Source organism: Trachemys scripta, chromosome 1 (assembly GCF_013100865.1).
Source record: "Trachemys scripta elegans isolate TJP31775 chromosome 1, CAS_Tse_1.0, whole genome shotgun sequence".
NCBI classification, from domain to species: Eukaryota; Metazoa; Chordata; order Testudines; family Emydidae; genus Trachemys; species Trachemys scripta.
In genome coordinates this window covers 336,915,075-336,938,676 of record NC_048298.1, presented here as the reverse complement: position 1 = coordinate 336,938,676, position 23,602 = coordinate 336,915,075, and the positions used below count along the sequence as shown (strand labels likewise).

Below are 23,602 nucleotides of genomic sequence, written 5' to 3'. Positions count from 1 at the left end.
GGTCTTTCCCACCCCAGTTCCATGACTATTATTCAAGGATTACACATCTCCCTAAGTGAATACTGTGTGTTCACCACGAGTGACTGTGGCCCATTGGTCTGATCGATCAGCTTTAGCACAGTAATGTGTCACAGTCTCTCCCAGCCCCATTTTTCACAGCTGCTTTGGGATGCCCCTGCAAAGTAGAACCTCGCTGTATAAGAGCTAAGTATTCTTACCAGGATGATTTGGAATAGAAGGTTCTCTTCCCCCCCAGCTTGCTGCTGTGAACCTGCCTATCTCCTTCAGTAAGGCAATAGAGGTTATATAAGAACCTAGATAGAAACTAGGGCCCAGGAAGTGGATCTAGAGGAGGAAGCAAGGTCTTGTGGGTAAGGGCATAAGACTGGGAGTTGGAAGGTCGGCTGTCCATTCCTGCCTCTGCTGCTGACCTGGGGAAAGTCACCTCACCTCTCAGGGGTTCTTTCCCCTCCTGCCCTGTGTATGTCTACGTGCAACACCTAGCACAATGGGAGGGGTTCCATCATCCTAGCAGATTCATTTGGAAGAGTTTAGAGCCCAGGTGGGAGAGCAGTGTTCCTCCAGAGACGCCTGGAAGACAATCTCAGCTTGTTTTCTTCTCTTCATTTCAGTTCCCTAATGAAGGCCTCTGTTGGATGGCAGGGCCTTCAGATCTTCCACCTAGGCTCTACACTGTGACCGCAGGAAAAAAGAATAGGGCAACTCCTTTAGTGCATTTTCAGACATCATTACAGCAGGGTTGGTTTGGGGATGTCTCCAGTTGGTCAGTTAAAGACAACGACGGAGATCTCCGAAGCTGAGCAGGGGGTTTAGCTACCCAGCTCCTGTTAATGTCAATGGGAATGTGTCTTAAGGTGTTGTAGAGCCACTCATCTCCGTAGTACTTGAGCACCTTCCATGTCAAATCAACAGCAAGAGTGAAGTCCCCAGTGTGAGTCGTGCGGCCAAAATGTCCTAGTCAAACCTAACACTGGCAGCTTCTGGAAGTGGTAAAGCTTCGTTTCAGGAGACTCCTTCCTCCTGTCGTTCTGCGGCCAGGACCGGTAGACACTGTTCATTAGCGGCCATTCCTAAGGCCCCCCAGCAGTAGGGTGTCTGGGGCTCTCACAAACATGAAGAGATTAACCCTGGTAGCTCTCCACGAGGCCGGGAAGCAGTCTAATCCTCTGACAGATGGGGGAACTCCGGTGCGAGCAGGTTAATGTTCACTGGGAAAGGTCGCATGGAAAACCGGTGGCAGAGCCCAGAATAAAGCCCCCAGCTGCCGAGTCCTCACGCGGTGCCCTTTGGCTATTTCCATTCACCAGGAAAGGCTGACAAGATGCCTGTGTTTTATCCTTGGCTCTCCTGCTGGCTCCCTGTGGGTACGGCTGCACAGCCCGCAGCAGTGAGCCTCCCAGCGGGGGCTGACTGACTTGGACTTTCCCTCCTAGGTCATGTTTTCTAGACCTTTAATCATTTTTGATGCTCTTCTCTGGACTTCCTCCAGTTTGTCCACCTCTTTCCTGAAACGTGGCACTCAGAACTGGACACAATACTCCAGTTGAGGCCTAATCAGGATGGGAGTAGAGCGGAAGAATTACTTCTCGTGTCCTGCTTACAACACTCCTGCTAATACATTGATTACAGACTCTCCCCCCAAGTTACCCCAGTGATTTGGCTGGTTTCCTATAGTGCTGGACCCACTCTGAATTCTGATTCAACTGCACTTTTGAAATCAACCTAAGCTTGAACCCCATCATTTGGTGCTGCCTTCTGCCTATCTTGCACCCCATGGCTGTAGCGTCGCTTAGCACTGGATATACAGATGTTTTGGCTTGTTTTAAATTCAGCTTTTTAAGGCCCAGATCTATTTTATTCCAGGTATTTGTGTGGCCTCCATTACTGTGGTATCCAGGCCCCTTGTATTTATCCTCGCAGCACCCCTGTGAGGAAAGGAAGTGGGGAACTACAGATGGGAAATCAAGGCACAGAGAGATTAAGGAACTTGCCCAAGGTCACTCAAGAGATCTGTGGCAGAGCAGGGAGTTGCATTCAGCATTCCCAAGTCCCAGGCCTTAACCACTGGACCACCCTTCTCTATTCAGATTCTTATACTGCACCCGTCCCTGTGGTATTTATTTGTGATACCTGGTCTGTTATTCCTTGGATGCCCAAAATTCCTGTTTAAATCGATGAAGTTTGGGCTCCAAGTCATTTATTTGAAGGGCTTTTCTTCAGCTTTACTTTCATTTTATATTCATAATAATGACCTACCCTTACACAGCATCTTTCACCTGGTAGGATCCCAAAGAGTTTTACCGACTGGAAATACCAGGAAGGGGTCAGTCACCCACCACTGACACACAGCCCGATTATAACAGCAGCTGGTTTTAGGAGAGGCTCTGAAGAACTTTGTATCCTATTGGATTCTGCAGCTAACCCCCAATTCTTGCAAAAAATGCAACAGGATCTTTGAGCACACGACTGTTTTCTTTCTCTGAAGCCAGGAGTAAGTACTTGTGAAGTGTTCAGTGGGGCTCATGCTACAGACACCAAACCAAACAAAATGACTGCGCTGATTTGAATGCACAGAAGTGAGAGTCTGTTAGGTTTGCAGGGAAGGACATCCGGCACACAAATGGTTCAGTTAGTACAGCAATGGCGACATCTCTAACGAGTTAAACCTGCAGAGGGAGGACCTTACAATTGCTCAGGGAACAAATCCAATTTTTACTTGTAACAGACAATGCATCTTTCAATTTGTCTGGCCCGGGGAACTTTGCTCTGAGCTCTGACATCGCAGACAGCGAAGACGTTTAGGTTAACACTGAAATATTTAATATTTGCCAGAAAGGCGACCCGCAGAGCAGAGACCATCTAGCCAGCGGCAGAGAGACGGAAGCGTGAGGAACAGCATCAGCATTCAGTGAATGGGTTTATACCATGATCTCACCAGGCCAGGACTGAAAGATGGAAACTCGTCTCTATTATTCATGGTTCCCATTTGAGAGCTGGCAAGGGAGGGGTTTCACAGACAGGTAAGTTACTGTAGTCAACCATTACACCACTTGCTCCTGTTCATAAGGGAGGGGAAATCCCCATTTCCTTCCTACCAATTGCAATCCCTCCACCCTTGCTAGGAAGCAGGATGCCATATAAAGATTTTGAATTTTATTGAAATAAATTAAACCATGTGTCTGAAGCCCATGGGGCCGGGGGGCACACGCGGACTGTGAAAACCAAGCCGTCACAAAGTCAAGCATCTGACATGGCTCCTCTCAGCTGCAAAGCCATCCCTGCACATTCTGCGGTTAGCTGTCCATACACCTCTGTTCTCTCCAGAAATTCTTACCGGAGCCAGACTCGCTACAGCTGGTCTGACTTGGAATGTGCCTTAACTTCCTCTTTGAAAACCCCTACGTACTTCCTCTGACTTGAACAGTTTCCATGCTGCAATATATCCACCCCCTCTCCACATCCTTCAGGTAAACTGAATGGCAGCATGGTGCGTCACTGGGACAGTGGCTAGGGCTCTAGCCTGCGATGGAGGTGTCCGACCCTGACTCAGTGCAGACACAGGAGAGTTAGCCTATGGTCTCTCCTGCCTAGGAGAGTCAATAACAAAAAAAAAAAAAAAAGAGAGCGTCACCTTCCAGAACCCCACCCTCCAGTTCCGGGGGCCGGGATCCACCACCATTGTCCTTACTCATTGATGGGCCATTTTGCAAATTCCGTGTCTCGTGGTTATTTTATTGATGACCAGTACAACCGGAAGCGTGCCGCCGTGGGCCGTTTTGGCTGAACGTGGTGTGCGAGGCGTTCCCTGTGCCTATAACATAAAGGACATTTCCTCAGGGCTCACGGGAGCCTGGATGTCCAGTTTTCGGCTTTTGCTGTCCTTCTCGACTATCTCCAGCCGCAGCGTCGGGGCCTTCCTCTCCTCCTCCTCAGGGGAGGAGCTGTCCTTGGTTTTCAGCAGTTGTTTGTCCGAATCGTCCACCGTGATTCGCAAGGTGCAGCCTCTTGGCAGAAGGTCCTGCTCGTAGGCGGCAGCTAATTGGTTCACAACACGACGCTCCACCTGCGGGAAGGAAAACACCCGCCATAAGCAAATCTTCTGCCCTCTTAGATCGGCCTGGTAGGGAACAACCTGGCATCTGCAGGGGACACAGTGGATTACCTCTAATGGGTCTCTTTCATCTCTAATTCCTAGGATCAGGGCCAACCACCACTCGCCGGGCTGGAGTTGGGGGAAGTGAACAAGCACTGCTTTGTTGGGTGAATGCAGTACGCACCCTGAATGCCAAACGGCACCAGATGCTTCTGAACCCCGTATGCCTGGAACCCTTCAATCAAGTAATCTCTTTGTGACTTTAACGGGTGTCAGAGTAGAAACAAACGCAAGACCAAGAGAGAGGTGTGTTTTCAAAACTATCAGTCATTATTTTCTCTCCTCAGACTCATGGTCACTGAAGGAGCTTCTCTTCACAGGAAAGATACAAACAATAATCCCAGTGAAGAGTTTCCTGCCTCTCTCCAGCCTTTCCCAAGCAGACCACCTGTAACATGCGTGGCCTGTCCAGAACGCGGGCTGGTGTGCAAGGGGAAATCTGCGCTGTTGGGTGCAGAAGGCAGACGGACAGGATAAGGTAGCACATCATGCCTTACCTCGTGTTTAATAGACCGGGCGCCATAGTGCAGATTGTAGCCGTCGGCCAGCACATCCATCACCTCCCTGTCCCACAGCAAAGTGATGTTGTGTCTCACTTTGGCCTGCAGAATGAGAAAGGGACAGCATGTTAACGAACTGTCCAGTTGGCTCCAGCTACTCTCCTGCTCCAGGACATGATTATCTGGAGGCCAAGGCCACACTGAGCATTGGCATGGAGGGATGCTGAGGTTACCACCTAGCCAGAGCTCTGGTGAGACAAAACCAACTGTATAACATGGGCTGTGAGTCAAGGGTGTCTGCCAGGCCTGGAGGGCCCTGAGCCGCACAGGTGTATAACGTACCTACCCAGGTATCCCGCTCTCATTTGACGATAGAGCTAATGATGCGTAACACATACTCCATGCCCACACCCCCAGAATTCCCCACCCACAAGCCCTTGCAACTCAGCTCCATGTGCAAGCAGAGCAGCGACTCTGGTAAGATCCAGGAAGTGCGTGATGCTTTAGGGAATCCACGCTGCTCTGCTCCAGCATGGCATGGAGGAGAGGGGGGCCATGCCTGTGAACTAGTTCACTTTTGCACAAGAAGGTTATAGGACAGAAGTCTGGTTAGGGCCCCCGGCTGCGTATGGATTAAGGGGAAGGTGAACCCCAAAGCAATACATTCAGCAATGGTCCGATTTTACCCTCTTGGCCCAAAAGCTCAGCTCCTTGCTGACCAGCTGGATCAGCTCCGAGTGACAGAACGGGAGAAAATAAACGATCTCGTTGATCCTTCCCAGAAACTCATCTCTTCGGAAGTGAGCCTGCCGAGGAGAAAGGGCAAAGATCATCATCAGCAGGCTGGAAATCTAAGCCACAGGACACTCTGGATAGCTGCTGGCACTAGAAGAGGAGATCTAAAGAGGATGGAGCTCGGCTGTTCTCAGTGGTGGCAGATGACAGAACAAGGAGCAATGGTCTCAAGTTGCAGTGGGGGAGGTCTAGGTTGGATATTAGGAAACACTATTTCACTAGGAGGGTGGTGAAGCACTGGAATGGGTTACCTAGGGAGGTGGTGGAGTCTCCTTCCTTGGAGGTTTTTAAGGCCCGGCTTGACAAAGCCCTGGCTGGGATGATTTAGTTGGGAATTGGTCCTGCTTTGAGCAGGGGGTTGGACTAGATGACCTCTTGAGGTCCCTTCCAACCCTGATATTCTATGATTCTATGATCCCCAGGAAATCATGCCTGCCTCCAGACTGCTCTTTATACTGCCTCCCACAACACAACATGTGGCTAATAACCATTGCGCCAAGTGCATGCACCAGAAATGCCAGATCCCCATCATTGAGAGCCTCTCACGCACTGACGCTTGGGTGCTAAGGTGAGGAATTCATAGGTCTAAAAGCAGCACAGGAAGGAACTGAAAATCTCCATGTTCTAAATTCGGCTCCGACACTCACTTGTATCTTTGTGCAAGTCACTTAGGCCCAATTTTTCATAAGTGCCCACTGATTTTGTGTGCCTGTGTTTTTGAGAGTCTGACCTGAGACTCCTGCACCACAGCTCCTGCTCATGTCAATGAAAACTGTGGGTGCTTTGAACCTCAAGCTCTGAGCCTCTCAAGATGGGTGCCTAAAAATGCAGGCACTCAAAATTAGAGGAGGCTTAAAAATATTGGTCCAAAGCTCTTTGATCTCATTTTCTCCAGCTTTAAACAAATATTGCTCTACCTCACATATGGATTGTGAAGATGCCTTCAGGTTTGTATAGTGCTCTGAAGATGTAACACCCCATGCCATCGTTAAGTGTTATTAATAGCAGATTTATGTGGCACAGAGCTGGGCAGCTGCCTACTACCAGTGAAACGTCCAGTGCCTGCTAGGTGCTGTGGGAAATGGTCTCTCTTTAAAACTAGACAGAAGCACTGAAGAATGCGCTCTTGGGAACGATTCTGTACTGTCTGGGAATCGTGAACGGACTCGAGGCCCTAATAAGTCGCTCATCTCTAACTTCTACAATACTCTGGTCAGCAAGAGGAGATTTGATTCCACGTCTACACAAGGAATGTGCCTTCTGCAGTGAAGGCAAAGCTCCTTGTTTGTGTTGGAAGGGCAAGTCCAGCAGCACGCAGAGTTGCCTTAGAAACTTCTTAAAGAAGCGTAAGAGCAAAAGAACAGAAGCTAAGCTCCAGAATTTGTCATTCTGACACATTACATGTGTCTTTTATATCTATATATTTGGAACATGTCAATTCTGTGCACGGCCCTTACGTTGGTGATTGAATACTGGGCTGTAATTCAATTGGGAGTTCTGCTGCCATCCATTAACTGGCTCACATACACTCACGGCTTGTGGCAGCAGCAGAACCTCCTCCAGCGACGAGTTAACCCCTCAGCACCAGGAGCTGTGTGTGTAAGTGTGTATGAGAGAGGGACTGTGTCTGAACATGCGGGTGTGACACCACATGATGCAGGGTAACATTACTGCTATGTTTTTCATGGCATTGGGCTCAGCTCCCCAATTTGGCCTTGTCCATACTGAGAACAGAACCACACTGGCTCCCCAGTATGCTTAAAGGCAGTTGTTGGTAGCGGGGCTCTAACAGGCTCTCCTGATGAGTGAGGACAGGGGTTATTTGCCGTAGCCCTGTTTATAAATCCACACAATGTTGGTTAGCCGGATTGGGGCGGGGTGCCCATTATCCACTGCATCAAGCTTAAATGTAAAGGCTACCCTGGCTTACATCACTGATCTGGTCTCATAGATTCATAGATGCTAGGACTGGAAGGGACCTCAAGAGGTCATCAAGTCCAGTCCCCTGTCCGCATGGCAGGACCAAATACTGTCTAGACCATCCCTGATAGACATTTATCTAACCTACTCTTAAATATCTCCAGAGATGGAGATTCCACAACCTCCCTAGGCAATTTATTTCAGTGTTTAACCACCCTGACAGTTAGGAACTTTTTCCTAATGTCCAACCTAGACCTCCCTTGCTGCAGTTTAAGCCCATTGCTTCTTGTTCTATCCTTAGAGACTAAGGTGAACAAGTTTTCTCCCTCCTCCTTATGACACCTTTTAGATACCTGAAAACTGCTATCATGTCCCCTCTCAGTCTTCTCTTTTCCAAACTAAACAAACCCAATTCTTTCAGCCTTCCTTCATAGGTCATGTTCTCAAGACCTTTAATCATTCTTGTTGCTCTTCTCTAGACCCTCTCCAATTTCTCCAAATCTTTCTTGAAATGCGGTGCTCAGAACTGGACACAATACTCCAGCTGAGGCCTAACCAGAGCAGAGTAGAGCGGAAGAATGACTTCTCGTGTCTTGCTCACAACACACCTGTTAATACATCCCAGAATCATGTTTGCTTTTTTTGCAACAGCATCACACTGTTGACTTATATTTAGCTTGTGGTCCACTATAACCCCTAGATCCCTTTCTGCCGTACTCCTTCCTAGACAGTCTCTTCCCATTCTGTATGTATGAAACTGATTTTTCCTTCCTAAGTGGAGCACTTTGCATTTGTCCTTGTTAAACTTCATCCTGTTTACCTCAGACCATTTCTCCAATTTGTCCAGCTCATTTTGAATTATGACCCTGTCCTCCAAAGCAGTTGCAAGCCCTCCCAGTTTGGTATCATCCGCAAACTTAATAAGCGTACTTTCTCTGCCAATATCTAAGTCGTTAATGAAGATAACAATATTGAACAGAGCTGGTCCCAAAACAGACCCCTGCGGAACCCCACTCATTATGCCTTTCCAGCAGGATTGGGAACTATTAATAACAACTCTCTGAGTACGGTTATCCAGCCAGTTATGCACCCACCTTATAGTAGCCCCATCTAAATTGTATTTGCCTAGTTTATCGATAAGAATATCATGCGAGACCGTATCAAATGCCTTACTAAAGTCTAGGTATACCACATCCACAGCTTCTCCCTTATCCACAAGACTCATTATCCTATCAAAGAAAGCTATCAGTCTCTTATCACTTCTCCCCTTTTGCCAGTGATGCCATATGCCCCCATTTGTCCTCTCCTTCCATAATCATCTTCGTGCCTTCCCCATGCCTCCCTCCATGCATGGAATACCTTCTCTGTACCAGCGGGCCAAGCCTCCCGTCTTCCTTCACTCACACCCCTCCAGACTCAGACCCAGCCCTGCAGTGGCCACAAGAAATGAGTCAAGGGCGCTATGAATAATCAGAGCTCCTTGCCATTCACTCCTTGGGCCTTTCACAGTGGGCCAGGGAGGCTTGGGAAGGGGGAGAGCTTTTGTGTTCCTGCTCCACAGACTGGTGGAAATGAGACAAGTCAGAGAACTCGCGGGAACCTGCCAGTGGCTTTCTACTGGCCAACCCAGCAGCAACACTGAAGCCATCTTTGGAGGAGGCCACTGTGAGCGCGTGCCTTCCCTGACTGACTCCTGCATGCCACACAAAGCCCAAGCTCACCCTCTCCCTGAGGCCTGGCTGTATTGAAACGGGAGTGGACGATAAGATCATCGCCCCAGGCCTGGCTGCTCCGACGGTTCCTGCCTCACCACGGTCTATTCCGCACCCTAGATCCCGCTTCAGCCAAAGCCCTCCCCAAAGCTCACTCCCGCTGTGTTGTTACAAGGAGCGGGAGTCTGGGCTGTTCTGGAGACCGGTGCAGCCGTGGCGTATCTTAGGCAGCCCAGCCCGGTCTCAGCTGCCTATGGGCAGCAGCAACACCCAGAATCTCCATGGCATTATACACTTTTCTGGTCCCCTCACTCTGCTGCAGCAGCACAGAGGCTGGGCCAGGATTGGGATGGGGGAGAATCCCAAGTTAGTCCTTCCCCTGCCAGGCCACCCGCTGGACTGTAAGCTGTCAAGGCAGAGACTGCACACCTAGCACACTTCTGGGTGATCGAAAATAAACAGCAACAATGGCCCAGGGATGAAAATCTAGGACATCTGAAATAGGCACTAAATAAAACCCTCTGTACCTTTAAGATTGGGCGAATAACGTTCTCCTTGAATTGCTTCGAGATGGTTATCTTGTCAGTCATCTGGACATCATCTGAAAGGAGACAAAGTCACAGAGTATAAATGTCTAAGGCAGGGCCCAGGATGCGCCTCGTGTCTCACTGACCCCTGGAAGAGCAAACGGACACGGCACTTTGCATAGGAGTGAGGAAATGGGTGGGAACAGAAGACTGAGGCTTACGGGAGACTCTGGAAAAGAGACCCAGGAAGTCCTCATACAGGCATGGGCATGCACTGCCACAAGGACCGCCCAGGTACTACACTGCTGGCAGCATGGCTTACTGCAGCTGCCTTTGTCCATGCCATGACCGTCACTTGCGATCAAAGCCCACCGGCTTCTCAAGAAAAAGCAGGTTAAAGAATTAGCACGCATGGGAGAATTAGCACGCATTGTTCTTTGTACCCCCATTGACCTACTCCATGGGATCCACTGTGCCTGTCAAATATACGTGAACTAATGGCCTCACTATGCCTGGGGTGCATGGAGATCTCATAGCCCATGGACCCACCCTGTGCCAGCTGCATATACCAGAGGGGACTACAACTCACTGATGATACCTACTGTGCATGGGACCCTCTGTACCATGCTCTCATAATGCCAGAGAGCTCTCAATTCATCTCCGCAAGGAGACCTCTTCGATAACAAAGGACCTGGCCTGGCCTCCATAGATTATCTCTGGATTGTGGAGCAAATGTCATGACCGATGCTGATTACATTACACACAAAGTACCCCGCCGTCTAGTGTGGTTATGCTTATGGCTGTCACACCTGATCAGTCAGACATACAGGCTTAGGCTCTGCACTAGTTTCCGAGTTCTGCGTTTTTAAATCTCTTTAGCAAACAGCAAAACTTGCACTTAGCAATTAGCTGTTTATAGCCTAAAAATCTCTCTTCATTTCTCTCTCCCTCTGCAATTAGTTAGCTACATTATTTAATGCAGCAATTTTTGTTGAGCTATTGCTTGCGTGAAAGACACTATGGGGAGAATATTTGAAAGCATGCCAGTGGTCAGCTCTTTGAAAGTCCCATCTTATACGCTCTAAGGGTTGGATCCTGAAAGCCTTACCCACCTGGCTAGTACCACTGGCATCCATTATTCACGTAAAGCTATGGCAGGCAGGGCCCTAAAGTGGCATTGTTCTGTTGTAGATGTCTGGGGACAACTGAAGGTGTTGGTTTTTAGATGCAAATCTCCAAATGGTGCAGGCCCTTTGCGATCACCTCTTTCCCCATGTGATACCAGGGCAGATGAGGTGCTGGAGCCAACCGAATCCTAGGTTAAATGGGAGACGTTCTATGTGATGGCCCCTGAATTTTGGAATTTGCTCCCCTCCATTACTATGACAAGGCCCACATGGGTTGACGCACGGATGTTTTCCTGGTGGAGGGCTCATTGGGTAGGAGTGGGTGAGCAAGGTTGGGGAGAGAATCAGGTTGAGTGGGGTGGGAGGGTCTTTAGATACAGACCCAGGATCCCTTTGTACTTTTATGCATTCTGTAGTAAAATGTGGTACAAAAGCCTAGAACTGGTGATAAAAGGGGGATTTTAAATACACAACAATGAATTTGGCATGGTATTGTTCCACTGTGCAGGCCCTTTGTAAGCTGAAGGTTGAACAAAACAGAGCAAAGGTGGTAACCTTGACGCACAGCGTCTTCACGTGTAACACTTGCTGCTTTCACAGACAGATGTAAAGATACTGCAGAAGCAGCTCTTTCTTGTATTTATCCAGGTGCTTATACTGAGCTCGTCCCCATAACATTCAAGCAGCTCTCAAAGCTGAGAACTCAGCAAATTACAGGGCGGCAGATGAAAATCGACTGCAGCCAGACTTTAGAGTCCAAAATATATTTTGCAGGTTGTCATTCATTGCCGCCACCTCAGTAAATTGTACTAATCTCCCAGAAATTAAAATTCAATTCTGTCCTCGTTTAGAAGGTGGCACTTGGCATTTTAAAATGTTATTCTTGAAAGTTCAGTTGCAAATGTGCCTTGTTCTTTACCTATTTTGACTGAATATCAAAGGTTCTGTATAAAGTGAGTTCTGCCACCTACCACTCAAGATAAAAAATATGTGTGAGAGAGCGAGCGAGCGAGAGAGAAGCTGAGAAACATACATGGCCATCACTAAGAATTAAAGTTTTTGGTTTCATGAAAGTGTGAGTTCTGAGGTTGCTAGTTCCACACCGAAGGTTTAGCAGATCACTGAGAACAAATTCTCAGCCATTTCCAGTGGATTTCCTAGTTAGGTGAAGTTCTCATTGGAATGACCATCTGCGATGATGCTGTATGTGTGTGACAAGAGCAGCCACTTCTCCAGAAAACTTAAGACACCAAAAAGAAACTAAACTCTTCTCACATAAACAACAAGGAGTCTGGTGGCACCTTAAAGACTAACAGATTTATTTGGGCATAAGCTTTCGTGAGTAAAAACCTCACTTCTTCGGATGCAACCTTTTACTCATGAAAGCTTTTGCCCAAATAAATCTGTTAGTCTTTAAGGTGCCACCAGACTCCTTGTTGTTTTTGTAGATACAGACTAACACGGCTACCCCCGGATATTCTTCTCACATAGATAGTTAAGCACCAAGAACGAACAACTGTCCCCCTAATTACCAGCCCACTTTAAAGATGACAGTCATTACAGCTGGCGTCCTGTAACCACTGCCTATCATGCTGACCAATATTGTTCCATTGTTTCCTTGTACTCCCCCATTGGTCTGTCTGCGTGCGTTCATCCATTCTCTCTTGTCTTATGTTCAGATTGTCAGATCTTTAGGGCAGGGACCGTCCTTTTGTTCTGTGTTTGTACAGCACCTGGCACAATGGGAGCCTGGTCTGTGACTGGCATTCTTAGGTGCTATCTATAAACAAAACAACCACAGCGGACCCTCGCTAGAACGCGCATCTATATAGCGCAAATTCGTTTATAGGCGGGACCGCGCATGGATCCAAAACCCCACATTCTAGTGAGGGTCCGGTGTACTAAAGACCGGGAGCAGCTGAGAACTAAGATGTACATTTGAATTCTCAGCCACTCCCATTACTTACAAATACCGTTTATTTGAATTTTTAAAAGATGCACCCTATCCATTGCTCTATGCTGATGTTCAATAAGAGAAAGCTACTTACCTGTAATTCTGCTTCCTTGAAGATCATCTCACAGGATCCTCACTCTTGGGTCTGATGCTTCCGGCATGAGTCACGGTAGAACTTCTCTAGCTCAGAAGTTTTTGGAGCTCAGAAGCAAGAAAGGATAATGCAAAAGGTCCTGCTCTGTGCTGGTTAGACACCCATCACCATCATAGACCCTAGAACCATCCAGACAGTTCAAGAATGGTGTGGGAAGCAAGAGCGACTCAAAAACTAAGCCAACTGGAAATTGTACCATAAAAATGGACAAACAAATACAATTTCAGAAAAATTCTAAATAAAGTATGGCCCCTCAAGAGCTGCGTCCTCAGCCTCGGAGGGGAGATGGGTGGGTAGGCAAAGGGGAATCCTCCAAGATGAGATCTTCCATGTGGCAGAATTTCAGGTCAATAAAGATACCATCTGTACAAGAGCCTCACTCTTGGAGTGGAAGGAATTTGAGGAATCCCATGTCCAGTTCTGGTGCCCACAATTCAAGAAGGATGTCGATACATTGGAGAGGGGGTCAGAGAAGAGCCAAGAGAATGATTAAGGATTAGAAAACATACTTTATAGTGACAGACTCAAGGAGCTCAATCCATTTAGCTCAACAAAGAGAAGGTTAAGGGGTGACTTTATTACAGTCTACATGGGGAACAAATATTTATTAGCAATTTAGCAGAGAAAGGAGTAACATGATCCAATGGCTGGACGTTGAAGTTAAACAAATTCAGACTGGAAATAAGGCATAAATTGTTAATGGTGAGAGTAATTAACAATTACTTACCACTGGAACAATTTACCAAGGGTTGTGGTGGATTTTCCATCACGGACAATTTTTAAATCAAGACTGGCTGTTTTTAAGATCTGCCCTGGGAATTATTTTGGGGCAGTTCTGTGATCTGTGTTAAACAGACGGTCAGACTGGATGATCCCTTCTGGCCTTGGAATCTCTGAAGAGGTCCCAACATAAAGGAACAATGATAAGTCACGGCAACAGGCAGTGTTGAAAAGAAAGGCAAATGCCCAACAAATGAACAGGAATGTTGGAAGGAGGGGTAAAACACCTCCCCCTAAAGGTCACTAAGAGGCATAGATGGTCAGAGCCTCAAGGATCTGACCTTCACTAAGACAACTTTACAAAACTAGCCAATTCAAATAACAGACGCAATGAGAGAAAAAGAGTTAAGTTGGTGAGCGTGTGTAGCCAACTCTATTTCAATAACAGGCTCATTCAGACCATGAACCAGGACGCTTCTCCAGAAGCCAAATCTAAGCAACCGAACAGGGTCCTGGACTCAGTGACCTCAGAGGTTCCTTCCAGTCCTATGTTCCTAACTTCACAAATGTACATAGGGAAGATCACATGAAACCTTGCATGTCCTGTACTGCCTGAAGCCTGCAACCAAAGCTGCTCTGTCTCAGATCACATGATCAACAGCACGTGCCCGCTGCAGGTCCAGCAGCTCACCTCACGAAGAACTAGGCACCGGTTTAGAAGTGCCTACTGGTGTCAAAGGAAACAAACAACTGGATGGACTTTCTAAGACCTTTAGTCTGCTCCAGGCAGAAGCTCCAGGAGTTTTTAACACTGAGCTCGGGCAGAAGGACCTCAATGGGATGAGCATGTGGCTGTGGAACAGATACTGGCAGGAAGATCAGCTCATGAAGGTAGAATTCCATCGCCATCTTAGGAAGGAAGGTGGGAAGAGTCCACCAGAACCCAACCTTAACCTTTGCAGAATCTGGTGTAAGGGGGATCAGTTTGAAGCACAGTCACTCAATGAGCAGAAGTTGCTCCACCAGGAAAATTACTTTCCCCTTAACAACTTGATCTCATGGGTACCAAGTAGCTCAAAGGCTTTGTCCATATGACAAACCATCCCACGGCACAGGGGGCTTTGGAATTGTGTCAACCCCAGCAAGAACCTGATGGAGGACAGGATGCAGAAACCGTAGCAGATATTTGATCAAAAGCCTAGTGGAGGCTCTGGATATGGTGCCTGCCATGTGGCTAAAGTAGAGATGACGTCACAACATTCACCAGGATCCAACTGCGGTTCCTGCTGGGAATTCTTTGGCTGGCTTAGAGGAAGAAGGAACGAGCTGGAAGGTCCAAGTGGCTACGGTAGGAGAAGCTGGTGACGCACGACTGACCAGCATTGGAAGGTTCCTGCCAATAAAGGCTCTGTGGCTTATGAGGTGAAGCATGTGACTCCACATCGTGGGGATGTGCAGAGGTAATTTTATGAAGAAGGTTCCTTTGAGGATATAGAGTATATTGTAGAGGTTGTTACCTAGGTTTTCGGCAATCCTGTTCCTGCTCATTTCCAAGGCCTCCTGTCTGAGCTGCAGGGCATGCTGGGCTATCTCATCACTTGCCACGTTGGAGGTCATGATGAAGATGGCATCCTTGCAGTCAATGGTCTTTCCCTTCCCATCCGTCAGCCTGCCCTTCAACAAGAACAAACCACAAAATCTGCATTAACAGGGCTGTTGTGCTGTGACACTGAATGAGAGAGCCAAAAAGCACGGGGGAGATTTCAAATATGTGAGTGCCAAACCCTTCCTCCCAAGAGGGAGATATTTCTAAAAGTGCCTAAAGGAAGCCTGGGCTAGTGACTGTGGGCGTGTCACTTAGATAACTCTCTGTGCTATGGTGGTAACACAGGTACCCTTGCACCCGTCACGGGGGGCAGGGAGGGAGTGTTAGTGCTTTCAGATCATTGGGGAGGCACAATTACCCTTGTAGGGGAGGACGAGCCACAGAGGGTTAGGAAATCATCAACAGAAAACTGATAATGGGGACATCATCATTCTAGACGAAGGGTGTGTGTGTGTGTGTGTGTATGTGTGTGGGGAGGGGGGGGGAGGGGGAGGAGAGTAAATGGGCTTGAGAGGGGAGCTAGGCTCCTCTAAGTGACTCTGGGCTGTCTAAGGACACTAAGGGGACGAGCTGATAGACTTACAGTGCAGCTGCACTGAGCAATATGGAGCAATCTATGGTACAGCGGGATCACGCAGACAGATCAAACCAGGGCTCATAACTGCAACTACTGTCCAATATCACCTGCAGTGTATTAACTGGAGGGGATAGCAGCAGGTGCTTGTGTCCTGCACAGGGGGGTGATTGTCTCTGTTGTGAACACCGATCTCCTCTCTATCATTGTTCCTCCTATAATACTAAAATAGGAACCTTTCAAAAACACTAATTTTCTTTAGTAATAACAAAAAAGAACAAGGTCCCAAGGCAGTCCCTCCGCCCCCGTCTCCCCCCTGCTATGTACACAACAGCAGATACCCAGCACAATGACACAAATCCATGTTGGGTGCTTGATATTAACATTTAGGTTATTGCCCTGTCAAGCATGTGGTGCAGGAATTGATTTCACATTTAGCTGCTGCTGTGATGATCTATGCAAGAAAAAATTGTGTTATTAATCCTTCAAAGAAAAAAAAGGGGGTTTGGAGTTTGTTTGCCTCTGAGGACAGATTGAGGCTTCAAAACCCTCCCATAATAGCTTGTACACTCAATCTACCATCCAGGAGTACCTATAACGTTTGTCCAGCTCCATTTCTAGGCACTAAGCTGACTCACTGAGACACGGGGCTTTTATCTCTGTCCTCCCATCAGCTTGTACAGGTGCAGCCATAACTTCCAAAACCAGACAATGAGGAGAGATTTCTCTTGAAGAGCAAACAGTACACATGCCAGGCAAACAGGGATTCCTGAGTCTGTCATTCCTGCCAATACCCTCTCTAACATTATTGCTAGGGCCAGATTAGTGTGCATGGGTAGGGGAGTAAAGCCGTAAGACATGCTATCACAGCCTGCCAGAGAAATCATAACCACAATCAGGCTGACTTAGAAAGTAGACAAGTACTTAATAAGAAATAACATTAATAAGATATTGATGGAGTTTTCTACTAGATGAGTAGCTAGGTCCGATTCAACAGGCTCCTGGGTCTCCTTTCGGTCCACAGTGTTTCTCTGTATGGTGCAGTGATATATCAATATGTGCCTGCTAAAGAGAGTGTTATTTATGTTAAAGGGGTACAGCTGAACCGCTCAGAGGCTGCACGGTGAAACAGGAAGAATGCTGCTATTTCACTCCTTGTGTTTTCTGCAATGGACAGGAGACTGTGTGATCTACCCAGATATTATTATTATTCATTATCCTTCTCAACTGCTCAGTATCATCTGTGCAGTCCCACTCCCCTTCATTTCTGATTATCCATCAAAATAATCTAGTAATCAGAGGTCTTCCAGGGGTTACATCAACTCATTTAGATATTTACCTAGTTTTGCACCAGGCTACATAAAAAGCACTAGCGAAATCAGTACAAACTAAAATTTCATACAGACAATGAATTGTTTATACTGCTCTATGGACTATACACTGAAATGTAAATGCAATATTTATATTCCAATTGATTTATTTTATAATTATATGGTAAAAATGAGAAAATAAGCAATTTTTCAGTACTAGTGTATTGTGACACTTTTGTGTTTTTATGACTGATTTTGTAAGCAAGTAGTTTTTAAGTGAGGTGAAACTTAGGGTACGCAAGATGAATCAGCCTCCTGAAAGGGGTACAGTCGTCTGGAAAGGTTAAGAGCCACTAATCTAGATCACTAGACCTCTGCACTATGCTGTTTCCCAGGGTTAAGTCCTTGGAAAGGCAAAGTGGTACAGGAAAGGCAGTTTGGTACGGTGGATAAGACAGGGGTTAGCTGTACTAGACAGCTGAGTTCTGGGCCTACAGTGATCTTGTAACAAGCTCTTTCCTAATTTGTCTCATAAATGATCTGGGAGAAGGGGTAGACAGTGAGGTAAGCAGTTTGCATAGATACAAAATTACTCCAGACAGGTAAATCCAAAGCAGACTGAGGAGAGTTACAAAGGGATCTCAGTATATTGGGTGACTGGGCAACAAAATGGCAGATGAATTTCAATGTTGATAAATACAAAGTAATGCACATTGGAAAACATAATCCCAACTATACATACAAAATGATGGGGTCTAAATGAGCTGTTACCACTCAAGAAAGAGATCTTGGAGTCATTGTGGATAGTTCTCTGAAAACATCCACTCCATGTGCAGTGATAGTCAAGAAAGCGAACAGAATGTTGGGACTCATTAGGAAGGGGACAGTAATAAGATAGTACATATCATAATGCCACTATATAAATCTATGGTACGCCCACACCTGTAATACTGAGTGCACTTCTGGTTGCCTCATCTCAAAAAAGATACATTAGAATTTGGAAAGGTGCAGAGAAGTGCAACAAAATGATGAGGGGTATGGAACAGCTGCCATCTGAGGAGAGATTAAAAAGACTAGGACTTTTCAGCTTGGAAAAGACATAAGAAAGGGGGGATATGCTAGAGGTCTATAAAATCATGAGTGGTGTGGAGAAAGCGAATAAGGAAGTGTTATTTACCATGTCCCATAACACATGGACCAGGGATCACCCAATGAAATTAATAGGCAGCAGGTTTAAAAGAATCATAAGGAAATACTTTGTCACACAACCTACAGTCAACGTGTTGAACTTGTTGCCAGGGGATGTTGTGAAAGCCAAAAGTATAACTGGATTCAAAAAAGAACAAGATAAGTCCTCAAAGGATAGGTCATTAGCCAAAATGGTCAGGAATGCAACCCCATGCTCTGGGTCAGGGGTTCTCAACCTTTTTCTTTCTGAGGCCCCCCGACATGCTGTAAAAACTCCACGGCCCCCCTGTGCCACAATGTCTAGTTTTCTGCATATCAAAGCCAGGGCCGGCGTTAAGGGATAGCAAGCAGGGTGATTGACTGGGGCCCCAAACCACAGGGGACCTTGTGAAGCTAAGTTTCGCAGGCTTCTGCTTCAGCCCCAGGTGGCAGGGCTCAGGGATCCGGGCTTCAGCCCCAGGCTGTGGGGCTTCCGCTTTCTGCCCTGGGCCCCAGCGAGTCTAACGCTGGTCCTGTTTGGTGGCCCCCCTGAAACCCGCTCGCAGCCCCCAAGGGGGTCCCGGACCCTGGTTGAGAACCACTGCTCTAGGTGTCCCTAGGGCCTAGGCCTCTGACTGCTAGGTGCTGGGACTGGACGACAAGGGATGGATCACTTGATGATTACCTGTTCCGTTCATTCACTTTGAAGAACCTGGTGTTGGCCATTGTCAGAAGACAGGATTCTGGACTAGATGGGCCACTGGTCTGAACCCATATGGCTGTTCTTATGTTCTTCGAATAGGAAGATGGGGGTTATTTGCTAGCCCAAATTTTCAGAATTGACTAGTGATTTGGGGTGCCTAGATTGAGACACCCAGATGCCAGCTGTACCAGTCAGCCCCTTGTATCAATCACTGTCGTATTGCATATGCTCTCACACTGACACGGAGAGCCAGACTTACTTCATCAAAGAGCTGCAGCATAATGGTGAGAACATCTGGATGGGCTTTGTCCACCTCGTCAAAGAGGACCACAGCATTTGGGCACTGTTTTAGCTTCTTGGTTAGCTGCCCACCTTCTTCATGGCCAACGTAGCCTGGCGGAGAGCCAATAAATTTGGCAACCTAAGAGGAAGTGATTGAAAACAAGACACATAAGAGATGATGGAAGAAGCTCCTCTCATTATATAGGCGCTAATGACCAATAATTTTTTTTTTTACATAAGAATTAAGTTATATATACACTGTGACATCTTTTATTCACCAAGTACCTCAAAAGCACCTGGACAAGCAATGAGTTAGATACACGTAACACAGTGACTGCTGAGCAGTAAACACTCAGTAATAGCTCACTCACAGCCTTGGACATGCAAACCTGAAGAAACGTCTGCATGTGTCAGTCAGCGAGCAGCAAGCTGGGATGTAACTCTAGAGTGCTCTAGCTTGCCGTGCAATCCCTGGCCGTGTGCACACGAAAAAGTTCAATAGTGCACTTTGACCTACTTCTCTTTGAAACCACAGTAGATCAAAGTGCACTACAGAACTTTTAATGTGCAATAGCAGAGTCTACATGGCTAGTTAGTGCTGATGCGTTGTAGATTTATACCTCAGCTTGCTGAGAACTAAATGGCCTTAAAGTCAAACAGAGAGATTGTGGCCAGATGACACCAGTTAATTCCTACTCTTCTCAAAAAGCACCAGGGGATCTTTAATGGCCATCTTCCTGGTCTCCAAAACACTTCAAGAGCAGGATAGTTGAGAAATGTGGACAGCTAGCTGCTTCAGTGAAAGAGCTAAAGTGTGGAGAGGAAGCAGGGACTTCAGATTGGCTAAGAATGTGAAGAGGTCTCAGGGAGATGGTGAAAGATGGAGCCTCTGCTCTCTACCAATTGGGGGAACCAACTGGAAGTCAGAGCCCAGGAAAAACACAAAGGAATTCTGTGAATAAAATAAACTGGAAAAAAATCATAACAAAAATATTTGCCATTTCTACTTAAAGCTTGGCCAAGATAGCTGTATTGTGGTGAGCAACCAAAAGTGGTGGCTGCACACCACAATACAGCTATCTCGGCCAAGATTTTTAAAAGCACCTAGTGATTTTGGGTGCGCAACTTAAGACACATTAAAGGAGCCTGATTTTCAGACGGCGGATGCTCAGCATTTCCTGAAAATAAGGATCCTTTAAGGTGTCTGAAACTGGGCCCTCCAAATCACCAGTCACTTCTGGAAATCCTAGCCTTATAACATGTGATGTCCTAATAAGGCTGGTTGCAGTCAGTTAATAGGGGCCAAGATGGAATATTTGGGACAGAAAAACAAATCCTTCAAATATTTAGCTTGGGAAAGAGAGAATTCACAACTTCTTGTTCTGGAACAATGAAATGGCCCAGCATTATGATAAATCTGTTGCAAACTAACTTTGTGCTGGAGAATAACAGTTGTGTCTTTACGGCCATTTGCCCATGTTGCCACCTGATACCACTGCATTTCCCAGTTGCAGTTCCCTTTCAGTATTCCTACCTCTCCAGCGCCATACAGGAAACTTGAGGGAGGAAAAAAGCCAACCTAGGTCCATCCTTTGAATGAACCACAGTACTTCCTCGTACAAAGGCTGGTGCCTGCTTTTTGCCACTTGTAGAGTATTTTGCGCAGATCCGTCTGCCTCGGGAGAACTGGGATCTTTACTTCCTTCTCCTCTTCCTGAGAAATGCACATCTGCTTCTGGCATTTGGCCCCCATCCTCTTTTGAGAGTGCTACATTCTACTGCATAGGCGAGAAGCTCCCACTCATTGGACAAAATTTGGCTGAAGTTCACTCATTCCAACTGTTTTAGCAATGCCCTCAGCAGTGTCAGATTCCTCATGCCGTTCTTTAGTACGGTTGTCTCCAGCACTGACCTCTTGATCCTTGTTTGCGTGAAAAACGTATTCTATCTTCCTTTGCAATTCTCTGCCTTTGCTTTCCTTATTTCTTCCATTCTCTTCCCTACATGCTGTCATCTCTGTCACCCTCGCCAGTGTATGGTATTTTATACTTTGCATATTGCTGTTTCTGACTCTGGAGTCCTTTTTCTACTGTCTCTATCATCAACACTGTCACTGATGTATTTACTGCTACTGTATAGAGCACACCTATCATACGACCCTTTGGCAATCATCTATCAATCGGTCTCTGAGCATTCTTCTATTTTCCCTCTCTGTATCCCTTTCTCTCCAATGCCTTGTGGTAAATAATAGTATCCTGGCTTTTTTTTAGCCCCTTCCTTCTAAGAATCTCAATGTGCTGGGCAAGCACACGGAGATTCACAATTGCCCTCTACGATACGTCAGCGTTGTTGTTAATTATTATCCCTTGTCACAGTCTAGTCAACAGAGGCACAGAAGGATTGAAGTGATTTGACCAAGGTCGCTGAACCAGCGGAGTCCTTTCTCTACTCTAGAGCATAACATGTGAGTGCATGCACATGCAGACACATCCTGTTAGTGTCCAAAATTGACACTCCCAACCTGGAGCTTTTCCTTTATATTTTGGAACAATCAACAGAGATCTTAGCTTTAACGGGCTGTTTCTCGGGTTTTCCCCTGAAAGGTCGTCTCTGAAAGACCCTAGTCCCTCTCTTGACTCACAGACTGTCCTCTGAAGTTTGAGCTAAGGAGACACGCCTCATTTTCCTTCCTTCTTGCATACTGTTTAAGGAAATAGCTGCTTCTGTTATGGGACTCTTCTTTAACTTACTTCCTAACTCGCACTCTTCAGGATCTCCATGTACCTCGTTCTATTTACTGTCTATAAAGATCTGCAAGCCATCTACAGCTGTCAAGAAGAAGAAAGGGACCTGGTGTAAAACTCTGTACACTCTTTATAGACTATCTCTTTCCAGTCTGAAATCTTTAGTGCCATCAGATTTTCCTGTTCTATTTGCTACAGCTTTTAAATACCTTTGTAGCACAGCTTCTGACAGAGAGATACATCCTACACATTCAACTCCATGCATTTTAAAGACTTTCATTCCTAAAATCCTGCAGTGGGACACACAGAGTATGTCTACACAGCAACAGCTGTGCATGGAGGCTGTCCAAGCTAGCTTGAATCCAGCTAGCAGGGGTAACAAACAGCAGCGAAGACAGCTCTGTCTTCAGTGAGGATAGTACAAGCTCAGCATGGACCCTAAGGCTAGGTCTACACTATAGGCGGGGGTCGACCTAAGATACGCAACTTCAGCTACGTGAATAGTGTAGCTGAAGTTGTGTATTTTAGGTCGACTTACCTGGCTCTGAGGACGGCGGTGAATCGATCGCTGCCGCGCCGCCATCGACTCCGCTTCCGCCTCTTGCCGCGGTGGATTTCCGGAGTTGACGGCAGAGCCATCGGGGATCGATTTTATCGCGTCTTCACTAGACGCGATAAGTTGATCCCCAATAGATCAATTGCTACCCGCCGATCCAGCGGGTAGTGAAGACGTGCCTTGAGTATTTAACTTGGCTCGCAAGTCTGCTCTGAAGCTCACGATGCTGTTTTCACTGTTATTGTTCTCCACACTAACTGGGTTCAAACTAGCCTGTGCACAGATTTTGCAGTGTAGACATATCCTGAGTCTCTGGTGTTCCCCGCTTCTGTCACTAGTCCAGCTGTTCTGCTTCTCTTCCAATGGTGGAGGCAGTATTCATCCAGGATGCTACACAGGTTTGCTAGGAATACTGCATCATCTGTAAAGTCTATTAATGCCTCTTCATCCTTTCACTCAATTCCTTCTTTCCTATGGATGCATGAACCTTTCAGAGGATGCACAGTATCACCAACAGCTCTTCCAAAGTACCTTACCTTAGACCATCCCATGCTTTGCTGCACATTGGGCTACCCACATCTGCCATCCTTGCCTGTCAATTGCCCTTCTCTCCAAATCTTCCCATTTCATATTGAGGTGCTTGATGTCATTCAGAACTGTTCATTTCCATGTTATTTGCGGTCTTTCTCTCTTTCTTCTTGCATTTTCTGCCTTCCATTGAAGGGCAGTATTTGGTAAGCATTCATTCTCCATTCTCAGCATATGTCCCTGCCACTGATGTCTTCTTTTGTAGATTATTTGTGAGAGGGTGCCTTGTACAGTCATTTTTCTGACTTCTTCATTCGTCTTCCAATCTTTCTGTTATTCCCAATATTCTTCTTAGCCATTTGTGATTAAATGCATCCAGCTTTTGCATATCTTTCTTGGTAAGTTGCCATGTCTCACTGCTATATGTTGTGATGGCGATAACAATTGCTTTGTACACGTTCACAGTTTTGTCTCGAGGGAGATGTTTTTGAGTTGCCAGATGTTTCTGAGTCTTCCAAATGCAGCGCTTGCCTTCCCGATTCTTCTTCT

The 23,602-nt window shown here is 46.6% G+C and overlaps 1 protein-coding gene across 1 annotated transcript in view; it reads right to left on the bottom strand.

Annotated features, from left to right (window-relative positions):
• Positions 1-2,713: 2,713 nt before the first annotated feature.
• CLPB (caseinolytic mitochondrial matrix peptidase chaperone subunit B) overlaps positions 2,714-23,602 on the bottom strand; it is a 135,745-nt gene continuing 114,856 nt past the window's right edge. Inside the window, exons 11-16 of the mRNA XM_034759224.1 lie at positions 19,203-19,364; positions 15,101-15,257; positions 9,629-9,702; positions 5,361-5,480; positions 4,672-4,776; positions 2,714-4,084 (exon numbers count right to left, since the gene is read on the bottom strand). Coding sequence (XP_034615115.1) covers positions 3,833-4,084; positions 4,672-4,776; positions 5,361-5,480; positions 9,629-9,702; positions 15,101-15,257; positions 19,203-19,364 — 870 coding nt within the window. The 3' untranslated portion in view covers positions 2,714-3,832. The remainder of the gene's footprint in view (positions 4,085-4,671; positions 4,777-5,360; positions 5,481-9,628; positions 9,703-15,100; positions 15,258-19,202; positions 19,365-23,602) is intronic.